The sequence below is a fragment of the Lepidochelys kempii genome, chromosome 11 (genome assembly GCF_965140285.1).
Source record: "Lepidochelys kempii isolate rLepKem1 chromosome 11, rLepKem1.hap1, whole genome shotgun sequence".
NCBI lineage: Eukaryota > Metazoa > Chordata > Testudines > Cheloniidae > Lepidochelys > Lepidochelys kempii.
The window spans coordinates 21703966-21727954 of NC_136390.1; the positions used below are offsets into that span (position 1 = coordinate 21703966).

At 39.4% G+C, this 23989-nt stretch overlaps 1 protein-coding gene across 8 annotated transcripts in view; it reads right to left on the reverse strand.

Moving 5' to 3' along the window:
- The window catches only part of LRP1B (LDL receptor related protein 1B), a 1329376-nt gene that overhangs the window by 574519 nt on the left and 730868 nt on the right, over positions 1–23989 (reverse strand). For all 8 annotated transcript variants that reach the window (XM_078847919.1, XM_078847920.1, XM_078847917.1 and 5 more), the window contains one exon: positions 20107–20296. In XM_078847919.1, coding sequence (XP_078704045.1) covers positions 20107–20296 — 190 coding nt within the window. The remainder of the gene's footprint in view (positions 1–20106; positions 20297–23989) is intronic.

Genomic DNA, 23989 nt, shown 5'->3' on the forward strand with positions numbered 1-23989 from the left:
AACAGTCTCCAGCGATGGCTATGGTTTTCCTGCTATTACTGCATGATCCTGGTTCCAAATATATAATACTTTATAGTACTGTTTGGCTTTTTATCTAAGCGATCAGTCACCATTTTCATGTGCCAAAATAAATTACACATTTAGTTATATATCAAGAGCTCTGTTTGAAAACTGAAAAACTAAAGAAATAGAAAAATCAATAAATTCATAATGGAGAATAAATAAGAAAAGGAAATGCTGAAATATATCAGGATATACTTTTCAGTGTTGTGAATGGGAGTTAAGCACTCACGTATTCTAATGTGAGTTATGCTCATAATTTGCTACTGCCTATGAATTTTAAATTCTGAAGAACAAATTACTATTATGCCAGAATTTTATGCCTTTGTCATATGAAAAAGTAGAAACTGACAAGTTACTTTCTGTCCTGTCATGAAGTGACATTAAATAGAAAATCATTATAATAATTTCATAAGCTTAGTTAGAATTAGACTGAAACACTTCTAGGTCTTGGTCCTATATTCCTCATGCACTCAGAATAGACACTCAGATGGATGTGAGTGTTTGAGGAATGAAAAAAAAAATCAGATCCCACTTTATTTATTTATTTTAAGGTATGGAGAGCATTAAGACAAGGGGAAATTTTGCCTCAGGGTTTCTATAATCTGCCAATGCTTGCTACATTCCCTCTAACCACCATCTCAACTCTCCAACATACTCTACTACAAGGGTCTGATTCAAAGCCATTGAAGCCAGTCTTAAGTACTTTAGTAGGCTATGAGTCACATCCTAATTACTTAGTCAGACACTGCCATTGTCATTTGACTGCTGCTGCTCAAGCAATGCTAGGTTTCAGATGTTGCTGGTAATGCACATGGGTAGGGAGACCATAACCAATGATCCAGGTTTGTACAAATCTTTTATGGATTTCCAAATCTTCCACTCCTTTAGTCCACTATTAGCAAAACTCCACTAAATAAGGATACATTTGGTGACTGCTAGGAGACTAAATAGTGTTTAACCAGGTGTGAAGTGTTTAACAGTGGTTTTCCAAAAAAATATTTTATCAGACACAGACAATGAAAAAATAATAAAATGCAGAATGTATTTTATTTGTTTATTCTTATTTAGAATAGCATTTTTTTTTCACTTCAAGTCATTTTAGATTTGGAAAATCATCTCCTCTTTTAATGACAGCTGGTTAATTGGGAGCAGCCTGTCCACCAAAATATACCATCACTGGATGGTGTTCCACTTATGTGCAGTGAGGATGGCTGAAGCATACAGGGAAACAAAACAATGTCCACTCCACTCCTTTTCCACAGTTTAATTTTCTCAAGAATGATTATTAATTATTTATCCAAAGTGCAACAGCTTCAATAGGAGCGACTGAGGGAGCCCCACATTAGAATACCCCATACCCCATTCCAGGGGCATACACAAGGAGGAGCAAGGAGGGGCAAACCCCTCCACCCCACAAACACCATGTGACCCTGCAGCCCGGTGAGGGAAGCAGCAGCAGGTGGCTGTCTGCCAGATGAGCTCCTCTTCCCCTCACCCCTACAGTTGTAGACTCCTGCTTTTCCTCCCCTGCCACTGGAATCCCATGCATTGCCTCTGCCTCATCTCAGTGGGCAGTCTGCAAAGTCGGCTTCCCAGGCCAAAGGTACTGAGTTTCCAATCTGTGGCAGGGTTCTCCGACCCCTGCTCTGCCCAGGCCCCACCCCCACTTCACCCCACCCCTTCCCCCAGTGCCCCACCCAGCCCTGTTTCTTCCCACCCCCCTCCACCTAGCGCGCTGCACACTTGCGCCTTCCCCCGCACTTCCTGACACTGCAAAACAGCTGATCCACGGCAGGCGGTAGGTACTGGGAGGGAGGGGGAAGCACTTATCAGTGGGGCCCACCGGTGGGCAGGAGGTGCTGTGAGGAGGGAGATGTGTTGACAGGGAGCCTGCTGGTGGGTGTTAAGCACCCACCATTTTTCCAGTGTGTGCTCCAGCCCCGGAGCACCCATGGAGTCGGTACCTATCACCCATGCTTCCGGGTCCCTGCTCCCAGTCAGGTTGCCGCCTGCTCCCCAGGCTTCCTGCTCAGAGCTGGGCTACTGCCTGGGCTTCCTGTATACCACTCAGAGCCGAGCTGCCCCCAGGGTCCCTGCTCCCAGACGGGCTGCTCCCTGGGCTCCCCGCTCTCCATCAGAAGCTCCACACTGGGTTCCCAGGTGTCCGCTGTGCTTTCTGTTGGAGCAAAGAGCCAACAGTTGGGGCAGCTGCACTGCTCCTGGTGGGGGGAAGGGATCCAAGGTGGAGGGGCAGACAGGATCCCAGTGGGGAGCTTCAAGCCAGGGGGCAGGTGGGCTTCAGGCAGGGAGCTAAGAGCCTGGTCTTTCAGCCCCCTCACACTGCCCCTCTTAAGTCAGTGGAAGCTCTCCTGGTGAGGACGTGTACCACATACAGAAGAAGCGTAGTTTGAATGAGAACTACTGCAGTAATTACTGCAGTGGCTGTAAGTCAGCCTAACATATGTTAGGTCCACTTAAGTTTTTAGTGTAGACATGCCCTGACTCTGCAAGAGGGAAGGGGCACAGGACACACTTCTTTTGTCAGCATCTCCCACTGGCTAATTTAGGAGGCTCCCACCTAGCAAAATAGCTTTTGCAAATCTCATTCTAAGGTGCTTATTTCTCCCCATGCATTGTATAGGGATCCTAAGCGCCTATCTCAGGCTCCGTGAATCCCATTGTAATTCCGGTGATTTTCCAGGACACTGTAATACCAAAGTCCCTTTGTGGATTTGGATCTAGGAGACATAGGAGCCTAAGTACCATTTTCAAAAGTGACTTGGTGCCAGATTTTTAAGGTGTTAAGTCACCTAAAGATGTATGGAATTGTCAAAAGTACCTAGTGGGTGGATTTTCAAAAGCACCTAGCCAACTAACTCCCAACTTTTAGGTGCCTAAATACCTTTAAAATCTGCCTGTTAGGCTTCAAAATTTTACCTCTAGGTTTTTTCCCTGCCTGGATAACCCTAACCCATCTTTCCTAGGAACTAATAGGCACTATACCCCATTAAGACAATTTATTTTATGTCTTAACAAGCTTATTTAAGATAGTCGATATCTCATATATATTAGAATGTAGTGTAGCAGATGCTCTGATATTTGTGCGTATGTCGGGGTAGAGGGCCAGGGATAAGCACAAATAATGAAAACAAGTAGCAGAAACACACTCTGAAATCTGCATTCAGGAAACCATGCTACATTTTGTCCAAGTTATTGCTCATGAGAGGTTGCAAATGCTAATTGCAAAGGTGCAGAACTACAGGGAGCTGTTTATGTTCAGAGATTAAGTCAGCATGTAGGAAGAAGATTCTATTGGGCTAGATTCACAAAGGGGACTTAAGTGTTACATCGCCTAACTCCTAGGTGCCCTGGGACATCTTGGGACAAAAAGAGAGATTGACTCTACAGCCCTGTGGCTAGGGCATTCACATTGGATGTGGGAGAGTAAGATTAGCGTTTCTGCTTCAATTAATATTTAGTTATTTATACAAAGTGCAACAGCTTCAACAGAAGAACCCGCAACCCAGAATACCCTGGTGGTTAGGATACACAGGTAATTTGTAGGAGATCTGGGCTCAAGTCTCTGCTCTAAGGCATGCAAAACAGGGATTCAAACCTGGCTCCCCTATGTTCCAGGGGCATGCTCTACCCACTGGGCTTCTGCACATTTTTGGACACACAAATGCCAGGCAGCCCAAAATTCCTGATTATTTACCCCAGGTGCCTTTTGTTCAAGTTAGGTGTGCCCTGAGCATGCCTTCTGGATCTGGCCCCGGAGACAAGATAGATGAGGAACACGTACCTTGAAGAGCCCAGCAGGGCTTAAGCATGTGTGAGAGCTCCAAGCACCTCATTAGCAACATGGCGGCATCAGGACTTAGGCAACTTTGCACATGCCCACTGATGGAAATTTAGGGCACTCTGGAGATTTAAATGCCTACAGGGTTAGCTGAGTGTGTGTGTGTGGGGGGGGGGAGTTATGAATGTCACTTTGTTTTGCCTACCTAAAGATTATTGGACTTCAGCACCCACAACAAGATTCACTAAAGGATTTAGGTGTCTGACGCTTTAGGTGACTAAATTCCAGAATCAGGCCCCAGTAGGATTCAGAAAACATGAAATTCAGAAAACCATCACTCAGCTGTATCCTATGAGCACCTAAACTCGCTCAGTGCCTGAATTTTTGCAATAAAAGCTAAGATCCCTGGAGGCATCTATAGGTACGCAAAACAAGTGAGAGGACAATTTTTCTGTTTAAATGTGCTAATTTTTATGTAGCTAGCAGGGTAGGCATTCCTATCTAGTACTGGCCATCATTGTGGAACCCTTTATTTGCTATCTGGAAAGTTATGAAAGAATGGTTTATCATTTCTGATGGGATTACAGTATAAATCACCCACTGGTATTCAGAACTATTGTACTACCTATATATGTTATGCTTACTGTGCATTTAAGCAGGAGATACACAACAAGAATAAATAGCCATTTGTCTGTGTCTTAGTCTATTTAAGCAGTGCAAGGGTGACATAATGAATGGGTAGCACACTATTTCATATATACATTCATTTTAAAGAAATTAATCATATTAGATCAGAAAAAAAGAATGCTATAAAAAACATGTAAGTATACAGAATAAGACTATAGTCCCACTGAGGTTTATACAATTGTTAAAGATGTTGGATAAAATATTTTAGTCAATAAATATGTATGTATTGCATGCAAACTTCTGTTTATATTCTGAAAGAACATTACATAAAACAAAAACAAAAACAAAGCTGTTAAACAAGTTCTAAAATGTCAACTGCTGAAATATCTGTATGAAATATTCCACAAGGAGTAATTATTCAAGTCTGATTATACACTGCATCAAATTTATGTCCCTCAACTGTTTCTTTAAGAGCAGGAACATCAAGATTATGATGCTCAACAGATGGCTAAGGCAGTGGTGCTATAAGGAGGGCTTTGGAATGTATGGCCACTGGGAAGCATTCATGGACAGAGGACTGTTCTCTGGGGATGGACTTCACCTGAGTAAGGAGGGAAATAGACTTGTAGGATGGAGAATGGCACAACTGATCAAGAGAGCTTTAAACTAGGAATCTGGGGGAGATGTTTGGGAGATGTCCAGGTAATCTCCATGCTGAATTGAGAGGGAAGAAAACGAAGTAAGAAAGGATACAGCTGTGGGTAGGAGAATGGACATAAGGAGGAAGGGTAGTGTACATACCAGGCTAATAGGTGATACTGGCAGTAGAATGTCTGTGCCTAATCAGGTAAAGAATGTGAGCGAGGCCAAACAGCAAAAATTAAGCTGTTTGTTCACTAATGCAAGGAGCCTTGGTAACAAAATGGAGGAACTAGAGCTACTGGTGCAAGAAGTGAAACCAGATATTATAGGGATAACAGAAACATGGGGGAATAGTAATAACGACTGGACTACAGGTATTGAAGAGTACGTCCTGTTTAGAAAAGACAGAAATAAAGGCAAAGGTGGTGGAGTAGCATTGTATAGCAATGATGAGGTAGACTGTAAAGAAATTAGAAGTGATGGAATGGATAAGACAAAGTCTGTCTGGGCAAAAATCACATTGGGGAAGAAAGCTACTAGAGCCTCCCCTGGGATAGTGCTTGGGGTGTGTGATAGACTGCTGGGATCTGATCTGGACATGGATAGAGACCTCTTTAATGTTTTTAATGAAGAAAATACTAATGGGAATTGTGTGATCATGGGAGACTAACTTCCCAGATATAGACTGGAGGACAAGTGCTAGTCATAATAAAAGAGCTCAGATTTTCCTGGATGCGATAGCTGATGGATTCCTTCACCAAGTAGCTGCTGAACCAACAAGAGGGGATGCCATTTTAGATTTGCTTTTGGTGAGTAGTGAGGACCTCATAGAAGAAATGGTTGTAGGGGACAACCTTGCTTGGAGTGATGATGAGCTAATTCAGTTCAAACTAAATGGAAGGATAAACAGAAAAAATCTGTGACTAGGGTTTTTGATTTCAAAAGAACTAACTTAAAAAAATTAAGGAAATTAGTTAGGGAAGTGGATTGGACTGAAGAACTTGTGGATCTAAAGGATCTTGTGGAGGAGGCCTGGAATTACTTCAAGTCAAAGTTGAAGAAACTATCAGAAGCCTGCATCCCAAGAAAGGAGAAAAAATTCATAGGCAGACGTTGTAGACCAAGCTGGATGAGCAAGCTCCTTAGAGAGGTGATTAAGAAAAAGCAGAAAGCCTACAAGGACTGGAAGATGGGAGGGCTTAGCAAGGAAAGCTACCTTATTAAGGTCAGAACACGTAGGGATAAAATGAGAAAGGCCAAAAGCCATGTAGAGTTGGACCTTGCAAAGGGAATTAAAACCAATAGTTAAAGATTCTATAGCCATATAAATAAGAAGAAAACAATGAAAGAAGAAATGGGACTGCTAAACACTGAGGATAGAGTGGAGGTTAAGGATAATCTAGGCATGGCCCAATATCTAAACAAATACTTTGCCTCAGTCTTTAATGAGGATAATGAGGAGCTTAGGGATAATGGTAGGACGGCAAATGGGAAGGAGGATATGGAGGTAGATATTACCACATCCGAGGTAGAAGCCAAACTCAAACAGCTTAATGGGACTAAATCGGGGGGCCCAGATAATCTTCATCCAAGAATATTAAAGGAGCTGGCACATGAAATGGCAAGCCCATTAGCAAAAAATTTTAATGAATCTGTAAACTCAGGGGTTGTACCGTATGGCTGGAGAATTGCTAACATGGTTCCTATTTTTAAGAAAGGAAAAAACGGTGATCTGGGCAACTACAGGCCTGTTAGTTTGACCTCTGCAGTATGCAAGGTCTTGGAAAAAAATGTGAAGGAGAAAGTAGTTAAGGACATTGAGGTCAATGGTAATTGGGACAAAATACAACATGGTTTTACAAAGTGTAGATCATGCCAAACCAACCTGACCACCTTCTTTGAGAATGTAACAGATTTTTTTAGACAAAGGAAACACAGTGGATCTAATTTACCTCAATTTCAGAAAGGCATTTGATATGGTTCCACATGGAGAATTATTAGCTAGATTGGAAAAGATGGGGATCAATATGAAAACTGAAAATATCTCTCCTCCTCCATTCTTTATGATTGCTCTCCATAAATATATCAGAGGGATAAATACCATGAAGGGAAAAAAATTATTTAAGCTCAATACCAATGTGGACACAAGAACAAATGGATATAAACTGGCCATCAGGAAGTTTAGACTTGGAATTAGATGAAGGTTTCTAACCATCAGAGGAATGAAGTTCTGGAACAGCCTTCCAAGGGAAGCAGTGGGGGCAAAAGACATATCTGGCTTCAAGACTAAGCTTGATAAGTTTATGGAAGGGATGATATGATCGGATAGCCTAATTTTGGCAATTAATTGATCTTCGACTATTAGCGGTAGATATGCCCAATGGCCTGTGATGGGATCTTAGATGGGGTGGGATCTGAGTTACTACAGAGAATTCTTTCCCGGGTGCCTGGCTGGTGAGTCTTGCCCACATGCTCAGGGTTTAGCTGATCGCCATATTTGGGGTTGGGAAGGAATTTTCCTCCAGGGCACATTGGCAGAGGCCCTGGGGGTTTTTCGCCTTCCCCTGCAGCATGAGGCACGGGTCATTGCTGGAGGATTCTCTGCACCTTGAAGTCCTGGCAGACATAGCCCAGCTTTGGATCTGGGCCCCCATGATGCCCCTAGAACTGCAACTCTCATGAGCCACCTCCATCACTCAGGAAAATGCAGAGAGATTCATGTTGACCTGAAATAAAATGTTCCATTTTAGGTATTTAGGGTCATAACTATAGAAATGTATGGCTGGAAGGGACCTCAAAACGTCACCTAGCTCATCCCTTTGTGCTGAGCCAGGACCAAAGTATACCTAGACCATCCCTGACAGATGTTTGTGCAACCTGTTGTTAAAAACTTCCAATTACAGGGCTTCCACAATCTTCCTTTGTAACCTATTCCAGCACTTAACTATTCTTATAGTTAGAAAAGTTTTTTCCTAATATCCAAACTAAATGTCCCTTGCTGCAAAACAAGGAGAACAATCACCATCTTTCCCTTTGTAACCGCCCTTACCATATTTGATGACTGTTATCAGGTACCCACATGAGTCTCCTTTTCTCAAAAATAATCATGTCTGTTTTTTTTAAATCTTTGCTCACATGTCACATTTTCTAAACCTTTTATCATTTTTGATACTCTCTTCTGGACTTTCTCCAATTTACCCACATATTTCCTGAAGTGTGGCACCCAAAATTGAACACAATACTCTAGCTGAGGTGGAACTGGAGCTGAGTAGAGCATAACAATTATCTCCTGTGCCTTACATATGACACTCCTTTTAATACATCTCTGAATGATATTAGCCTTTTTCACAACTGCATCACATTTTTGGCTCATGCTCAATTCGTGATCCACTATAACCCCAAATGCTTTTCAGCAGTGTTACTGCGTAGCTCATTATTCTGCATTTTGTATTTGTGCATTTAATTTTTCCTTCTTAAGTGAAATACTTTGCACTTGTCTTTATAGAATTTCATCTTGCTTTCAGGTCATTTGGAATTCTAATCTTGTCCTCCAAAGTTCTTGCAGTCCTTCCCTGCTTGGTGTCATTTGCAAATTTTATAAGCATACGGCTCCAAAATTGTTTCAGTTAGTTTCTCAAGTGCTCTAGGGTGAATTTAATCAGGAATATACCTTGAATACATATAACTTATCTAAATATTCTTTAACCAGTTCTTTCCCTATTTTGGCTTGTGTTCCTTCCTCCTTGTTGTCAATATTAATTGCATTAAGCAGCTGGTCACCATTAACATTTTTAGTGACGACTGAAGTAAAATAGACATTGAACATTTCAGCCTTCTCGGTGTCATTTATTAGCTCTCCTTCCCCACTAAGTATTGGGCCTACACTTTCCTTTTGTCTTTCTCTTACACCTAATGTATTTATAAAACCTCTTCTTATTGCCTTTTATATCTCTTGTAGTCATCATTAACAATCTGTCCATGTTTCTACTTTCTGTACGCTTCCTTTTAGATTTTCACCTCATTAAAAACCTGGTACAGCCATACTGGTTTCTTGTTATTCTTCCTACCTTTCTTTCACATTAGAATAGTGTGTTGTTATGCCTTTAATACTCTTTTTGAGGGACATCCACCTCTTCAGATCTCCTTTTTCCCTTATATTTTTTCTTCCCAAGGGACTTTACCTCCCAGTTACTTGAGTTTGTTAAAGACAGCTTTTTTGAAGTCCATCATTCTTCATCTGTGGCTCTTACTCCTTCCTTGGTTTAGAATCATGAAATCTATCATTTCATGATCACTTCAACCCAAGTTGCCTTCTATCTTCAGATTTGAAATCAGTTCCTACCTATTAATCCAAATCAAATTTAAAATGTCACTCTCCCCTACTTCCAGTTACTTCCTCCAACTTCTGAAACAAGAAGTTGTCACCAACACATTCTAAGAATGTACTGGAGATTGTGTTTTGTATATTACTTTTCCAACAGATATCCAGGAAATTAAAGTCTCCCATTATTACCTGGTCTTGTGTTTTGGGTATTTCTGTTATTTCTTCTAGAAATGCCTCATCCACCTGCTCCTCTGATTTGATGATCTATAGTAGATCACTGCCATGCCATTCTCCCTATTCCCCCCCCCCTTATCTTCATCCAGTGACTTTCAAGTGCTCTGCTACTCACTTCCTTCTGAACCTCAAAACAACTGAATACATTCTTGATGTACAATGCAACAAACTCCTCCTTTTACCTTCTGAACAGGCTATACTCCTGTATATCAGTATTCCAGTTATGAGATTTATCCCACCAAATCTCTGTAATGCCAAATATGTCAAAAATGTGCTTGCATACAAAGACGTCTAGTTCTTTTTGTTTATTCCCTATACTCCTTGCATTTTTGTATAGAAATGTAAGCTGTTGAGCAGATTCCCCAACTGTATTCCCCCCCTTTCTTTCTCCTATGACTCTATTGTACTGTTTCACTCTCCTCCCCCAACTTCCAGCCCTCTGTCAAGGGCACCTTTTAATGCTTACATAAAAACATAAGCATGGCCATACTGGGTCAGACCAATGGTTCATCTAGCCCAGTATCCTGTCTTCTGACAGTAGCCCATGCCAGTTGCTTCAGAGGGAATGAACAGAACAGGTAATCATCAAGTGGCAAAGAGAGGCTAGGGTCACTTCAGAACATGGTTTTGCATCCCTGCCTATCCTGGCAAAAAGCCATCGATGGAGCTATTCTTCATGAATTTACCTAGTTTTTTTTTTTAACTCTGTTATAGTCTTGGCCTCCACAACATCCTCTGAAAGAGTTCCACAGATTGAATTGTATAGAGTGAAGAAATATTGCCTTTTATTTTAAACCTGCTGCCTATTAATTTCATTTGGTGACCCCTATTTCCTGTGCTAGGAGAAGGAGTAAATGTGGGCTTTTATCACCTGCCCCCTTTGAACCTAGTTTAAAGCCTCTCTTACAAGTCGGTGTCCAAAGATGCTGTTCCCCTTCTTCATCAGGTGGGCTCCATCTCTTCCCAGTATTCCTCCTTCAAGGAATAGCATTCCATTGTTGAGAAAACCAAATCCTTCTTTTTAATCCATATGTATGTATGTATTTATGTATGTATGTATGTAATATAATCAACTTTATATTATATAAAATTATATATGTATACACACACACACACACACACACTCGCAATGAAAGCTGAGAAACTGATGGCATCATATTACTCCAACATGATGCGACTTCAAACTACCACATTTTGCATTGTTAACTGAAATGTGTTGTTCTGGGTTGGCTTAACACTGCTCTGTACTTCCCCTGGGAAACCGGAAAACTGGGGCCAACATGCTCATCATATTACTATTATGGTGGACCAAGCTACGTGTCAGCAGAATCTAAGGAGGCCTGGGATGAGTTTCTTGCCAAAAGCAGAAACTGCTTTTGGTTATGATGACTTTAAATTGCTTGCAATATTCCTTTGGTAAATGTTCAATAAAACTACTACATTTACTATATTAGTGTGGTCATATTTGACATGAAAGCTTGGTGATCTGCGATGCTGAATTGTAAGATGGCTGAGGAGCAACTCTTGTGACAGAAGAGACTGAGCTGCTTTTGGTCCTCACTATAAGTAGTGAATTTCGCATGGTTGTCTACTATGCTCATTAACTTTCTCTACAATCAAAGAATTCAGTGCAGGGTATGAAAATAACAAGACCAAGTTTTTGGTTAAACAGAACTTTTTTTTCAGCATTACAAGTAGGAGTCTCACAGATGGTCTTAGCAGTTCTAATAGAGCCTCATTCACAGGAAGAGCCACACATGCAGAAGCTGTTGTGTGTAGAATGTCCAGAAGTTTATGATGAGATTCCTAGTCCTCCTCTAACAAAATCTGAAGCATGTCTGCAATACATTTCATTAGATCCTAAAACTGCTTGAAATCTTCACTTATAGAGGCTGGTAGAGGCATTACAGCCTCATCTGGTGACAATGATGAAATATTACCAGTTCTTGCCTCTTGCTCCTCAGAAATCTCCTCTAGTGAGTTAGGTTAATTTCTCTCTGTATGCTCTCTATGAGAGAAACTCAGAGTCCTCAAGAACTCTTGGTGATAGAGAGCCCAGATATCTCAATAAAGCCATTAAAGGGGCCCATAAGGTAGGGGGCATCCATTGTTGTTCAGACTAATGACATTATGCTCAAGATTTTTTTTTTCAAAGTTTTTCTCTCAGTGTAGCTGCCAGGTGAATAGTCTCTGGTACAATTGACAGGGGATTCCTGGACAGAAATCTGAGAACCAGTGTAATCATCCTCAATATAGTCCAGAGAAGATCTACATAATGAAGATGGAGATAAATGTTCTTCCTGAATAGTAGGTGTTTGAGAGGTAAGAGGCCTCTGTGAGAGATGTGGCCTCAGTGACGCAGACAATCTTGGAGCGGGCAAGTGTGCAGTATTAGCAAGTAGTGGAGACTCCGGCTCCTCTGAAACAAAAAGATCTCTGGAATATCTAATTGCCTGTAGTACCGGTGATACATGAGGTGAAGTTGGACGGGACACTGTGCAGCGCCCTCCATCATCTCAGTTCCTTCCACTGCCAAACCAGAGATACAGAACAAAAAGATTCTGAAAAAAAAGGGGAAGGAGGACAGGAAATGTGAATATGCAGACCCATCTCGAAGAACTCTGGTTACAAGTAAGTAACATTCATTTCTTTGAGTGGCTTTATATATTCACACTTGTTGGTAGTGTGATAAACAGGATTGGAAATAAGCTGGAGCAGGGAATAGAGTCCTAATTAAAGAGAAAGCAATGCACTACTCCACCAAATCTACCATCAGCCCTTGAAGCCAAATCAAGAGAATAATGTTCAGTAAAAGTATGCACAGAACTCTAAGTTAAAGCCCTGAAAATTTCAGTAACTGTGATTTGCTTAAGGCAAGCAAAAGATGCTGCCACAGCTCTGGTGTAATGAGATCGTACTGTTGTAGGTACAAGAACTTCTGCTAACATGTAACATTACTAATACATTGTTTTAATCCATCTAGAAATAGTCTGGAAGTACACAATATAACCCATGTGATTCTTAGCATAAAACACAAATAATTTAGATTATTTTCAAAAACTTTTAGTTCTATGCAAATAATACGCAAGAGCTCTTCTTGAATCCAAAGTATGTAAAACAGATCCCGCCTTATTAGTATGTGGATTTGGGAAAAAAATACTGGCTGAATAATTGTCTGATTGATGTGAAATTCAGAAACCACTTTTGGCAAAAACGTGGGATCAGGTCTAAGATCCACCTTATCTTTATGAAAAGATGTAAATGGCAGGTCAGACATCAAGGCATTTAATTCATTCATCTTTCTGGCTGATATTATGGCACTAATGAATGCTGTCTTGAAAGATAAATAATAAAAAGAAAATTTAGCCAATGATTCTAAAGGTGGTTTCATGAGTGTAGATAGGATCAAATTAAGATCCCAAGGAGGGACAGGATTTCTCAAAGGTGATACATATTTGATAACCCCTTCATAAACTTCTTAACCATATCATGGGTGAATAGTGATCTACTATGAATGAAAGTATGCTAAGATTAGATATCTGCCAAATGAACTTTCAAAGATGATTTAGATCAGAGGTTCTCAATCTTTCCAGACTATTGTACCCCTTTCAGAACTCTGATTTTTCTTATGTACCCCAAGTTTCACCTCATTTAAAAGCTACTGCTTATAAAATCAGACATAAAAATACAAAAGTATCACAGCACACTATTACTGAAAATTGCTTACTTTCTCATTTTGTCTGTGTGAAATTTTAGTTTGTACTGACTTTGCTCGTGCTTTTTATATAGCCTGTTGTAAAGCTAAGCAAATATCTAGATGAGTTGATGTACCCTTTTGAAGACCTTTGTGTACCCCGGGTTGAGAACCATTGATTTAGATAACCACTCAATTTTTAAATGCATTACATATTACAAACCAGAAACTATGGAAGCTTATAGAAGAGAATCATTTTTTCCTGCATCCAACCCATGAATTTGCACCATTTCAAACACCACTTTCTGGAATTGTCCCCGCTAAGATTATCTGCAATCATATTGTTCTCTTCTACTTAGTGGAGAGCCATTGTATAAATGCTGTGGAGAATGCAACAGTCCTATAGTCTGATTGCCTCTGTGAATAGCAGAGCAGTGAGCAGCCACATTGATTGATATAATACATAATGAATGTATTGGCCATTGCACAATCCTCCCATGCAAGTGAGTGGGGAATAATCTGAGGGACAGACAAATAGCTCTTAACTCCAACATGCTGAAGTTCAAACATTGCTCTTGAGAAGCTCAGTAAACTTGAACTGTTAGATGACTCAGATGCACCCTCCAACCATTGCTTGATTCATCTGAAGTTATCCTTACCTATAATGAAGGGGAGTTGAACTGGACACCTGTGAGAACACTATCTCTGACTGACCACCATGTCAATGAGTTCAGAATGTTTCAAAGCATGTTGACTAATATTTGAAGATTGTCCAGATCTGGTCTGTAGACCTGAGACATCCAATGCTGCACTGACCTCATTCTGAGATGTACAAATGAGACCCATGAGACTGAGAAAAAAAATTACCTTCTGAATTTGACATATTTGAAAATTTAAAACATACTGCACTATTTTTTGAAAGAAATCTATCCTCTGGTACAAAGGCTTTCCCTGCTACTGAGTCCAATATGGAGCCTATGAATAAAATTATCTGAGTTGTATGGAGATTCAACTGTATGACATTCAGAAGTAGTCATAGGTCTGAAAAAAAGGGTGAATGTAAAATCAATATGGCTTAATAGATTCCTTGTAGCATTCAACAGCCAATCGTCTAAATATATAAACAAAAATACCCTGCTTTCTCAAATGAATCACTACTACAGAGAGGTGGTAAGACATATAGAAAGACAGCCTGCTGCCGCTGTTGTTGACATTTTTCATTTGACAAGAAATAATCCAAGGAAGATTACTACCATGATAGAAGAGAATACTACCAAGAGAATACTACCATGATAACAGAAAGAAGGATTAGAAAAAGTCTCCTGCTGAAAGAAATCAAATCCAAAGAGTGGGCCATCAATCTTGTCTCCAGCTTTTCTAGCAACTCATCTTTCTTGTCAGTGAAAACACTATCTCCTTTGATGGGGAGAACTTCCACTTTGATTCTAGTATTCAATGCCAGAGGAGAGGAGCGAGGCCAAGCATGTCTCCTCACAGAAACTACAGAAAGCTTTAGAAGAAGAGTCCAAGGCATCAAACAAAGCCCTGATAAAGTGCCATATTTTGATCCTCTATTAGGATCTCATTTGACAATCTTCTTTTGTCATCCATCAAATCCTGCACAAACAGTGCCATCTTTTGCCACAGGTGGAATTGATGGTGGGCTATAACAGCTTTATAATTTGCCATGCTTATACCAAGAAAGGAGGTGGGAGGAATGCTTTAACGGACACTCTTTGGAGACCATTCTGCCATTAGGCACCACTACGCAGCACAAAACCCAAAGTATGAATATGAATAGCTACTCAAAGAAGGTTGATTACTTTTAGTCTTTCTTTTATGTCATGATAACGGTTATAATTTTACACTCTAATGTCAAGAGATATTGTTCTGAAATCTGTCTGATAAAAACCTAAATTTCCAAAATTAAATTAGGTTTGTCCAGATTTATGTACTCAAATTAGGGAATATCTTTCTGCTCTGACTGATTATGACAATCAAGGATTGTCTTAGTGTTACACTGGGAAATAAAATAATTAGAAAATTGGATTATAAATAATAAATCAATCATGAGAAAAAAGAGCAGGTAAAATAAGCTAGTTCATTGACAATAAAAACTATCCCTGAACCAACAGATTTGCTTGTATTATAATTATTAAAGGATATCTGCCTTATTTAGTTCGTATGGAAATCTTTTATCACACCTACAATATTAAAGGCATCCAGATGGCTGACAACATAGGAAAAAGAAAAAAAGCTTCCAAATTCAGATTAGTGTTACAGTAAGATTTTGGGCATTGTAGTTAATGAGAAGTGGATATAATAGAAGCTGACAAAAATCTTGGCACTGATTTAACCTTTATCTACCTTTCGACAAATGGCATTCCCTGGCAGATGAACCAAAGTATCTACAGTCATTTTTTTCGTAGTTCGATAGTTATATATGACAAACAGAAACTAAGGTGGAAAGGCAGTTCTTTTGTATCATTAGTTCTCCTTGAGAAGCTCAAAGGTGAACCAGAAAAACTGCCAATTACATTGGTCGCTGTGACGATTAAATCCTGATATGACAGTTGCTCAATAAGATGTATCATTCCTGTGGAAGGATTAGAAAGATGTAAATGCCAAGCGTTTTATACCTAATGATATTTTTCCCTCCATTCTTCTTTCTTCTTACACCAGCAATAATGTTTTCACTTGTGTGTTTAATAGAAAATGCTAAATAAACAATTGCAAAAGTCCTCAGAAATTATCAGAACTGTCACTCAACAGCAAAATGAACCAAACTAGTTTTGAGGATTGAAAAATGTTTGGTTAATGTAAAAAAAAAAAAGAATAATGTACACTTAAACCTTCTGGGCCTCATCCACCCTGTTCTCTCCATTTGATAGTCTCTCCAATTTCAAAACAAGTTCTTCACTCAGAAAGCTTAAGGTCTAAACCTCCTAGCTTTATTTGGGACTCAAAGACAAATATCCAAATACTGCGTGAAAGACTATTCCATTTTTACAGCTACACCAGCCAAAATCAAAAGTACTGAAAAGTGCTGAATACAACCTAATCTCATAATATTTCCAGCTAAAAGAAGAACAGAACACATTTTGGATAAGCATCTGAACCTCAGGAATGTTAACTCAATAGACTTTCAAAATCTTTACAGGGTCACTCATTGTTCAAACCAATGAACCCAACTAACACAGAGATCAAAGAGAATATCAAAAGTCATGAAAACAAATACAAACTGTAATAAAACAGCCATTTTAAGGCTTATAAAAATGCAAGAGAAACAATACATGAAAATTTTTGATATGAGAGTGAGTTTCTCAGATAATCACTTGAACGAGAAGGGTGATCAGCCCAAAGGGTAGTCACAAAACAGTGGGGAAAGGCAAAAGACACAGTCTGGCTCTGAAGTACTTCAGCCTGCAACCCTGCTCTTTTTATTCCAGTGGGGTGTCCTAAAGCAGACATCCAAATTAAAGTAAATGGCTAGATTCGGATTCAAGTTAAAGGTTTCAAGGTTAATGCATATAGAGGATTAAATATAGGGGATTAAATCAGTGGTAGCCTAAATGACAAGACATATCAAATAATTCTAAGCAAGTATTCAAAGAAAGGATGACAATGGAATTGCTGAAGAGACTCCTGGGCTGGCAATCTCTCATGAAACAGTAATACAATGCAGAAATTGGTCTGTTCTGTGGCATCAGCTGTGAACTGTTTCCAAGACCCTTATTGTTCAGCTACCAGGCATTTCAAGAATCAGACTTTTTCAAGATAGCTTTTATTTTCTGACGTTGCCTCCCCATTTACTGCTTTTAAAATGATTATCCTGTTTCTAACATTTGCATTAGTTTTTAACTGCTGCGCTGAAATTTTGCATAAGATCCAAAGTAGGGCAGGATTCCATTTTAATTCAGTAAAAATGGGGCTATGTTCTAAAGTCATAATGACACAGTTACCTTGCATCCAATTTGTAGTACACATATAAAAATGTTTTATTATGTAATATGTATTGGGTTAATCCTCTTATTCAAATGGTACACTGAAGTATTTACAACTAGTGAGCAATTCCTTCAGCTCTATATTTGCATGATTATGTTAGCCTGTGCCTTACCACAAGCCTAATGGTGTCAAATATAGTCAAAGATGTGTAAGCTAAACAGCAGATAGCATCTATATGGTAGATATAGATAAGTGGATAGATAGAAATAAATTCATCAAATATCCAATTGTATTTTTATCTTGATAATAACCTAATGTAATTATTTGCTTAAATTATTGATATTATTACATACATGCAACATATATGTACCATGAACTATGCAACAATTATGAGCCACATTTTCAAAAGGGCTCAGCAAACAATAGCTCCTATATTGGCATTGCTTTCAGTGTAAGTAGTTGGGCGCTAAATTCTTTTGAAACCCTGTTTCCAACTGTGAGCATTGAGCTCTTTTGAAATTCTGACTCAAAATCTACTCCATCCATATTTTAGGTAACTGTGTTCAATTTTATAGTCTACATTACTAGAAAAAGCCTTGAACCATCTTGGTCCATGACTTTGGAAGTACTTGAAAAAGTGCCTGGACTAAGGGATGGACAGTTACTCAAAAGCTGATAGTCTTGAACACTGTGTGACAAATGTGATGGCACTTGGTAGTAAATGTATCCCAAAATATGGTCTATGGATTGAATTTCTGAATTGGTGTGGTGGAATGTCTCAGAGGGGAAAAGACAACTTAAGCGCACACACACAGACACACACACACACGACTAGTGATTGAAAACCATTAAGGCTGAATGGGTCTAAATGCCAAACAATGGAGCTGTTGTCACATAGGACCTCTTCTAGATAGCCTCACCAGCAGAGTGGGAAACACTAGTCTAAGACATAAAGACGACTTCATACTTTGGTGTCCTGTCACAAAAATAATTCATCAATACAGTAATTGGGCCCTGGCATACACAAGGACAGTGGGGCTTTGAGAAAATGCGGGATCAGAATAGAAGAGATATTTTCTGGAAGACAAAATAGGATCAGGAAGGGTCCTGAGAGCACCCTGACTTCCTAAAAGAATGTAAATTCAGTCTGTTCTTTTCCTGTAACTCAAGAGAAAAGCCCATCTAACTTAGCTTGTAGTGAAGTGTAAGATCAGATGAGACTATAAATGTTCTGGTAGGCTGTTTGTTGTTTCTAAATCATTTTCTCTAACACTTTGTTCCATTTTCTAATACACATACTAACTTTAAGAAGGCTGTTGGTCACTATATCACTGGTCAGAAACCCCCAAAGGAAGAAATGCAGGTGTCCAGCCAGATCTGCATGATAAGAAGCAACTGAGTTTGATGGGGCATTATATCGAGATTAAGAAATTCCACTGCAAGACAGGTAAAGGCATGAGGCTTAACATCTGAGGGGGGTATACTCAGAGAGACCAGTAAAGGGACAGAGGTACAATCAGCCTGTAACTGGTTTCAGTAACTGTAACAGTCACTAACTTAATATGTTATCTGCGGCTGAACAAGACTTATTTTAGAGCCATAGTATAATAATCAATAGGCATAATATACAGACATTTAACACATAGATGAATGTTACAGCATTTCATTTCATTTTAGGTTCAGTTATGCTTGAAAATTATATTGAATGCCTCATAGAAAAGATTAAATAGATGAGCCGCCATGTGGGAGACTTTGATCTTCTATGGAAACTGGAAGCATTATTCTACTTTTATTCCAGACAAAGAATGATAGCCCTGTCTGATTCTGTTCTTTTGAAGATCATTACACACATTCCCAATGTATTGATCAAACAGTTCCACAAGTTCATATTTGTATCTAAAACTATACCAGATACTGTTATTTTGTTATACTGTAACTATCCTTTGGAGGGGTTCTCAGTTCTGAGTTTCTGCTATTTAAGCTCCAACTAAATCTATGTCTGGGTTGGTATTTCATATTTTGCTCTATTTTGCTCTTACAATAATCCCTGCTTTGTCTTGTAGACAAGTAATGAGAACCCAAGTCATTTCTTCACTGAACATAATTATAAACTAAACTGTGAGCTAGGAATCACATTATCTGAACCATATCCATGTTCTTTCTCTATGACCTTTTATTTCAGGAGGAAAACTTCTCCTCTGGTTTAAATTGTGCTGTATGCCTCCCCCTACTGGTCAATCAATACAGCACAGCAAAGCATAATTGCAGTCTTCAGCTGACTGAGCCACTGAATTGTGCTGTGGTGGAGCCGATAAAGATCAAGGAGAAGGAGAAGAAAATTACAAAAGAAAAAAAGACAGAAAATGTTTCCGGTCTTGCCAGCCATTGAGAAAAGGTAGCTACAACAATATCTTCACTATGGATTGAACAAAAAATATGTATTATGTATTGTATTTCAAGATTCCTTTCTCATGTATGGAAAAACTGGCAATCCACAAAGACTGTGCAAACACACATCCAATAACTGCAGTTAGGTATAATATTGTGAGTCAATGTAGTTGGCAGGTAGGAGCAAGGAGATGATCAATTTTAAGATCCTATAAGGGGCTGAAACCTCATGAAATATCTTTAGATATTTATGAGTATTTTCATTGGTTTTGAACCCAGCTATTTTCCTCCAAACATTGAGGAAGCGTGAAAAAAATATTCAGTATACATAACTATTGTGAAATATTGTTTAGTGGGAAACCTTGTAAAGAAGTTACATATTGTCAATACCTTGCTGTTTGTAGCGATCATAGATCTGAAGCCCAAAGAGAGGTGGTCTCTCACTTCTTAGTAGTGTCACATTCCTCATCATCAGATCCAACTGAAAAATAGAGCCATTCATATAATCTGTCCAGAAAATATAATTTCCATGATGTGATAGCCCAAAAGGATGATTCAGCTCCTTCCCATTGTAGACTACCTGCAATTAAATAATGTGAACTGAATATTGGTCAGAATTGAAATGTTTTAGTATATATGTCAGAGTTGGGAAGAGAAGACAGAAAGCTCAGAAATGAGCAACTCTGTCCATACACATAGAGATTTTATTCATAACATACAGTACAATCAAAGTTTGATTCTAATTGACTTGATATTCCAATATCCCAAATGTTTTTCAGACATTTAAATACACTCTAAATCAGAGGCCCTACTCTGATAATGCACATATATCCTTTTTTTGTTTTGAGGTTCTACCATGTGGCTTTATGGGTGCCATTGGTATATCACTCAGTTATTTATCTTCTTCCAGTGACCCACAGTCATGACTCTCACTATTGTTAAATGGAACTGAGTTATTGAAGTTGGAGGAGAATACACATCATGGTCCCTGAAATAAGGCAACCATTCAAATTAAATGCATCTTCCATGATTACCTAGTCACTGGAAATATGTGTAAAATCTTATCTCCAGTACAGAGGCTGCAGAGTTGCTGTAAAATTCACTTCACAGCCACTACTCCAGTCTCAGATCTGCCTTGGTGATAAATGCAGCTCCTCACATAAAAGGGACTGCCCCATATAGAGGCAGTTAAAAAACTTGGGTTTTCTTCCTCTGTAAAGTTTTGATGAAAATGAAAAAAAAATCTAAACTTCCAACACTAAATTTTGACTTTTGGCAGAAATTCAAATACCAAAATTTATGGCCAAACCCCCAAATATTTCCTTTTGTTAATGCCTCTACAGTGCCTCATGAGAATTGTAGTTTGGGTTCCTCAAGCTCTCATTTTCCTCTATCGGCTGAATGCTCTTGTCAGGCAACATTTTCCATGATGCACCACTGTCTCCCTTCTTGGAGAAGGAAAGCAGTGCATCATGGAAGTCCCTGGCCATCCAGCTTCATAGAAAACGTAGTTCATCGGATAGCCTGACCAATAGAGAAGAATGGGAAGATAAGGCATTATCAAAGGGCAATTCTCATGTGCAGCATTTCCAAATCAAAATATTTGGATTTTCAAGCATTCATTTTCACAACTACAAAAGCTAAATTTTCCTCAAAAACACAGTTTCAACACATAATTTTAAACCATCCCTACTGGTGGATCTGTGTAGTCTTCTTTACCCGCTCTAATTCCCCACTGTACTGGCACACAAGGAAAATGTGTAAGTCTGCTGAATATGCACTTACTTACTCCAATTCTGAATTTGGTCCATAATCTGCCATATTTAATGTTAAAATACTTACTACCAAACACAAAAGGTAAGTGTACCTGGTAATTACCAAATGACAATTTAAGAACCAAACATTTCATCCAAATCTTAATTGTATCAACAACACTTTTAAAAAGAATGAGAGAGATCTTTGAGTGCAGCCAAGCTATATTCAGAACAAGGCCTGCAGAGGGAGATGCTCCATTGCAGACTCCCAAACTAGGTGGTGGGCAGAGGCCAATTCAGCCCTCAGTAAAAGTTAGAACAACCAAGTCCAATCTTTACCAGCTGCAATGACTTCCTAGGAGCTTTTCTGTTAACCCAGGATTGGTAGGATGCAAGGCTCTATGACCATGCTTTCCCTACCCCCAACACGTCCTTTGTGATGGGGCAGGCGGTGGAGTTGGGGGAGGGAGAAAAAGCATAAAAGAGCTTCCCTAGCTATACTGTTGGAGCAAGTCACCAACCCCTTGACACTGCTGGAGTGGCACAAAGAAGACAGAACTGAAGCAAATGCATATGCACGAATGTTTTGGCATCACATAAGCAACACAATGAGGTTATGCAGGAGGAAGCACCAATGGAGCAACCATGTACACAAGGGTAGTTCCCACAACTCCTCCGTGCTATGTAGGAGTCTGCATACTGGTCCCAAGTAGGCTAGCACATAAGGTTGAATCAGCAAGGGTCAGACCAGAGATCACAGGATTTGTGATTGTGTAGATCCTGTGGCCCTCACACTCTGCTCAAGGGTGCAGACAGTCTGTGTGTGTTATTCCATCCCATAATCTGAAGCAGTGGCTATTGAGGGGAATGCCCTGCTCCCAGTTTTATGTGTTGAATTTCACTTTTCCATCCTTAGATAGATAAGGTGAATTTCACCACAAACTATTAGGCTTTGGAACAGGTTTCCACAAGTGGGTGTTGTGCCCTTGACCACTGAGTCACTGCCACTTCCTCCAGCAACTTCTAAAATAACAAAGTATTTATTGTGTCTGACAACTTCCAAGTAAATGGAAATGGTAGAATTAACAATAATAATTTAGAAAAGGCAGAAGAGTTCAATATATATTCCTGTTCTGCATTTGGGGAAAACGCAGATGACGGAGTCTCATCAGATGGTGATGATAACACTCTTACCATTCCATTAGTATCTCTTGAGGAAGTTAAAGAAAAGCTACTAAAGTTAGACATTTTTAAGTCAGCAGGTCCAGATGACTTGCAACACTTGTTTAAGGAGCTCGCTGGACCATTACTGTTGATTTTAAATAAGTCTTGAAGAACTGGGGAAGTATCAGAAGACTGGAAGAAAGCTAATGTTCTGCCAGTTTTTAAAAACAGGATGACACAGGTAATCACAGGCCTGTCTGCCTGATATTGAGCCTTGAAAGATAATGGGACTCAATTAATAAATAACTAAAGGAGGGTAATGTAATTAATGTAAATCAACATTGATTTATAGAAAAGAGATTCTATCACACTAACTTGATATCTTTCTTTTTTATGCGATTACAAGTTTGGTTGACAAAGATAATAATGCCAACATAATACTTAGAAATCTGTAAGGCATTGGATTTGGTACCACACACAACATTTTGATTAAAAACCTAGAATGGTATAAAATGAACATGGCACACATTAAATAGATTAAAAACTGGCTAACTGATAGGTCTCAGAAACTGTAAATAGGGACTCATCATCGTGGAGGTCTGAACATTGAAGCTAGAGAAATTCAGATAGGAAATAAGGTGTACATTTTTAATGGTGAGAGTAATTAACCACTGGAACAATTTACCAAGGGTCATAGCGGATTCTTAATCACTGACTATTTTTAAATCAAGACTGGATTATTTTTTTTTAAAGATATGCTCAAGGAAGTATTTTGGGGAAGTTCTATGGCCTGTGCTACACAGGAGATCAGACTAGATGATCATAATGGTTCTTTCAGGCCACAGAATCTATGTGTCTAGCTGGTGAAGCTGGCTAAATCAATAAGCAAGCTCCATAATCCAGTGGCTGGACTTCGTTAGTGTGTGTCCCCTGCACATTGAACAGCGTCTCAAGCACTGACCTACGCAGTCCATGAAAAAATGTTTTATCAGGTGAGCCCAATAGAAGGCTCCCGCTGGCAGAGCCAGAAGGAGCTGTGTTAAATTTGTCTCTACTGGAAGTCTCTGTAGCCTGGTGGCACAATCACACCACAGTTCACAGCTACATGGGAAAACTGGATTGAAAAAACACACCTTTGTATCACTGCTTCTAAAGCTAAGAAAAATACGTCAGGCCATGCCATGTTCTCCTACAATAGAGTGCCAACTGCACTGTTTTCAATGGAGCTTATGCCAGGCACCCCACAGGGTCTACTTACAGCAGCCCTGTAGGAGCGGAGGGGGAAAAAACATTGAAAAATATTTTTAACACAACACAGTATGATTCAGTGAAAGCGGAAGCCTGTGGACAAAACA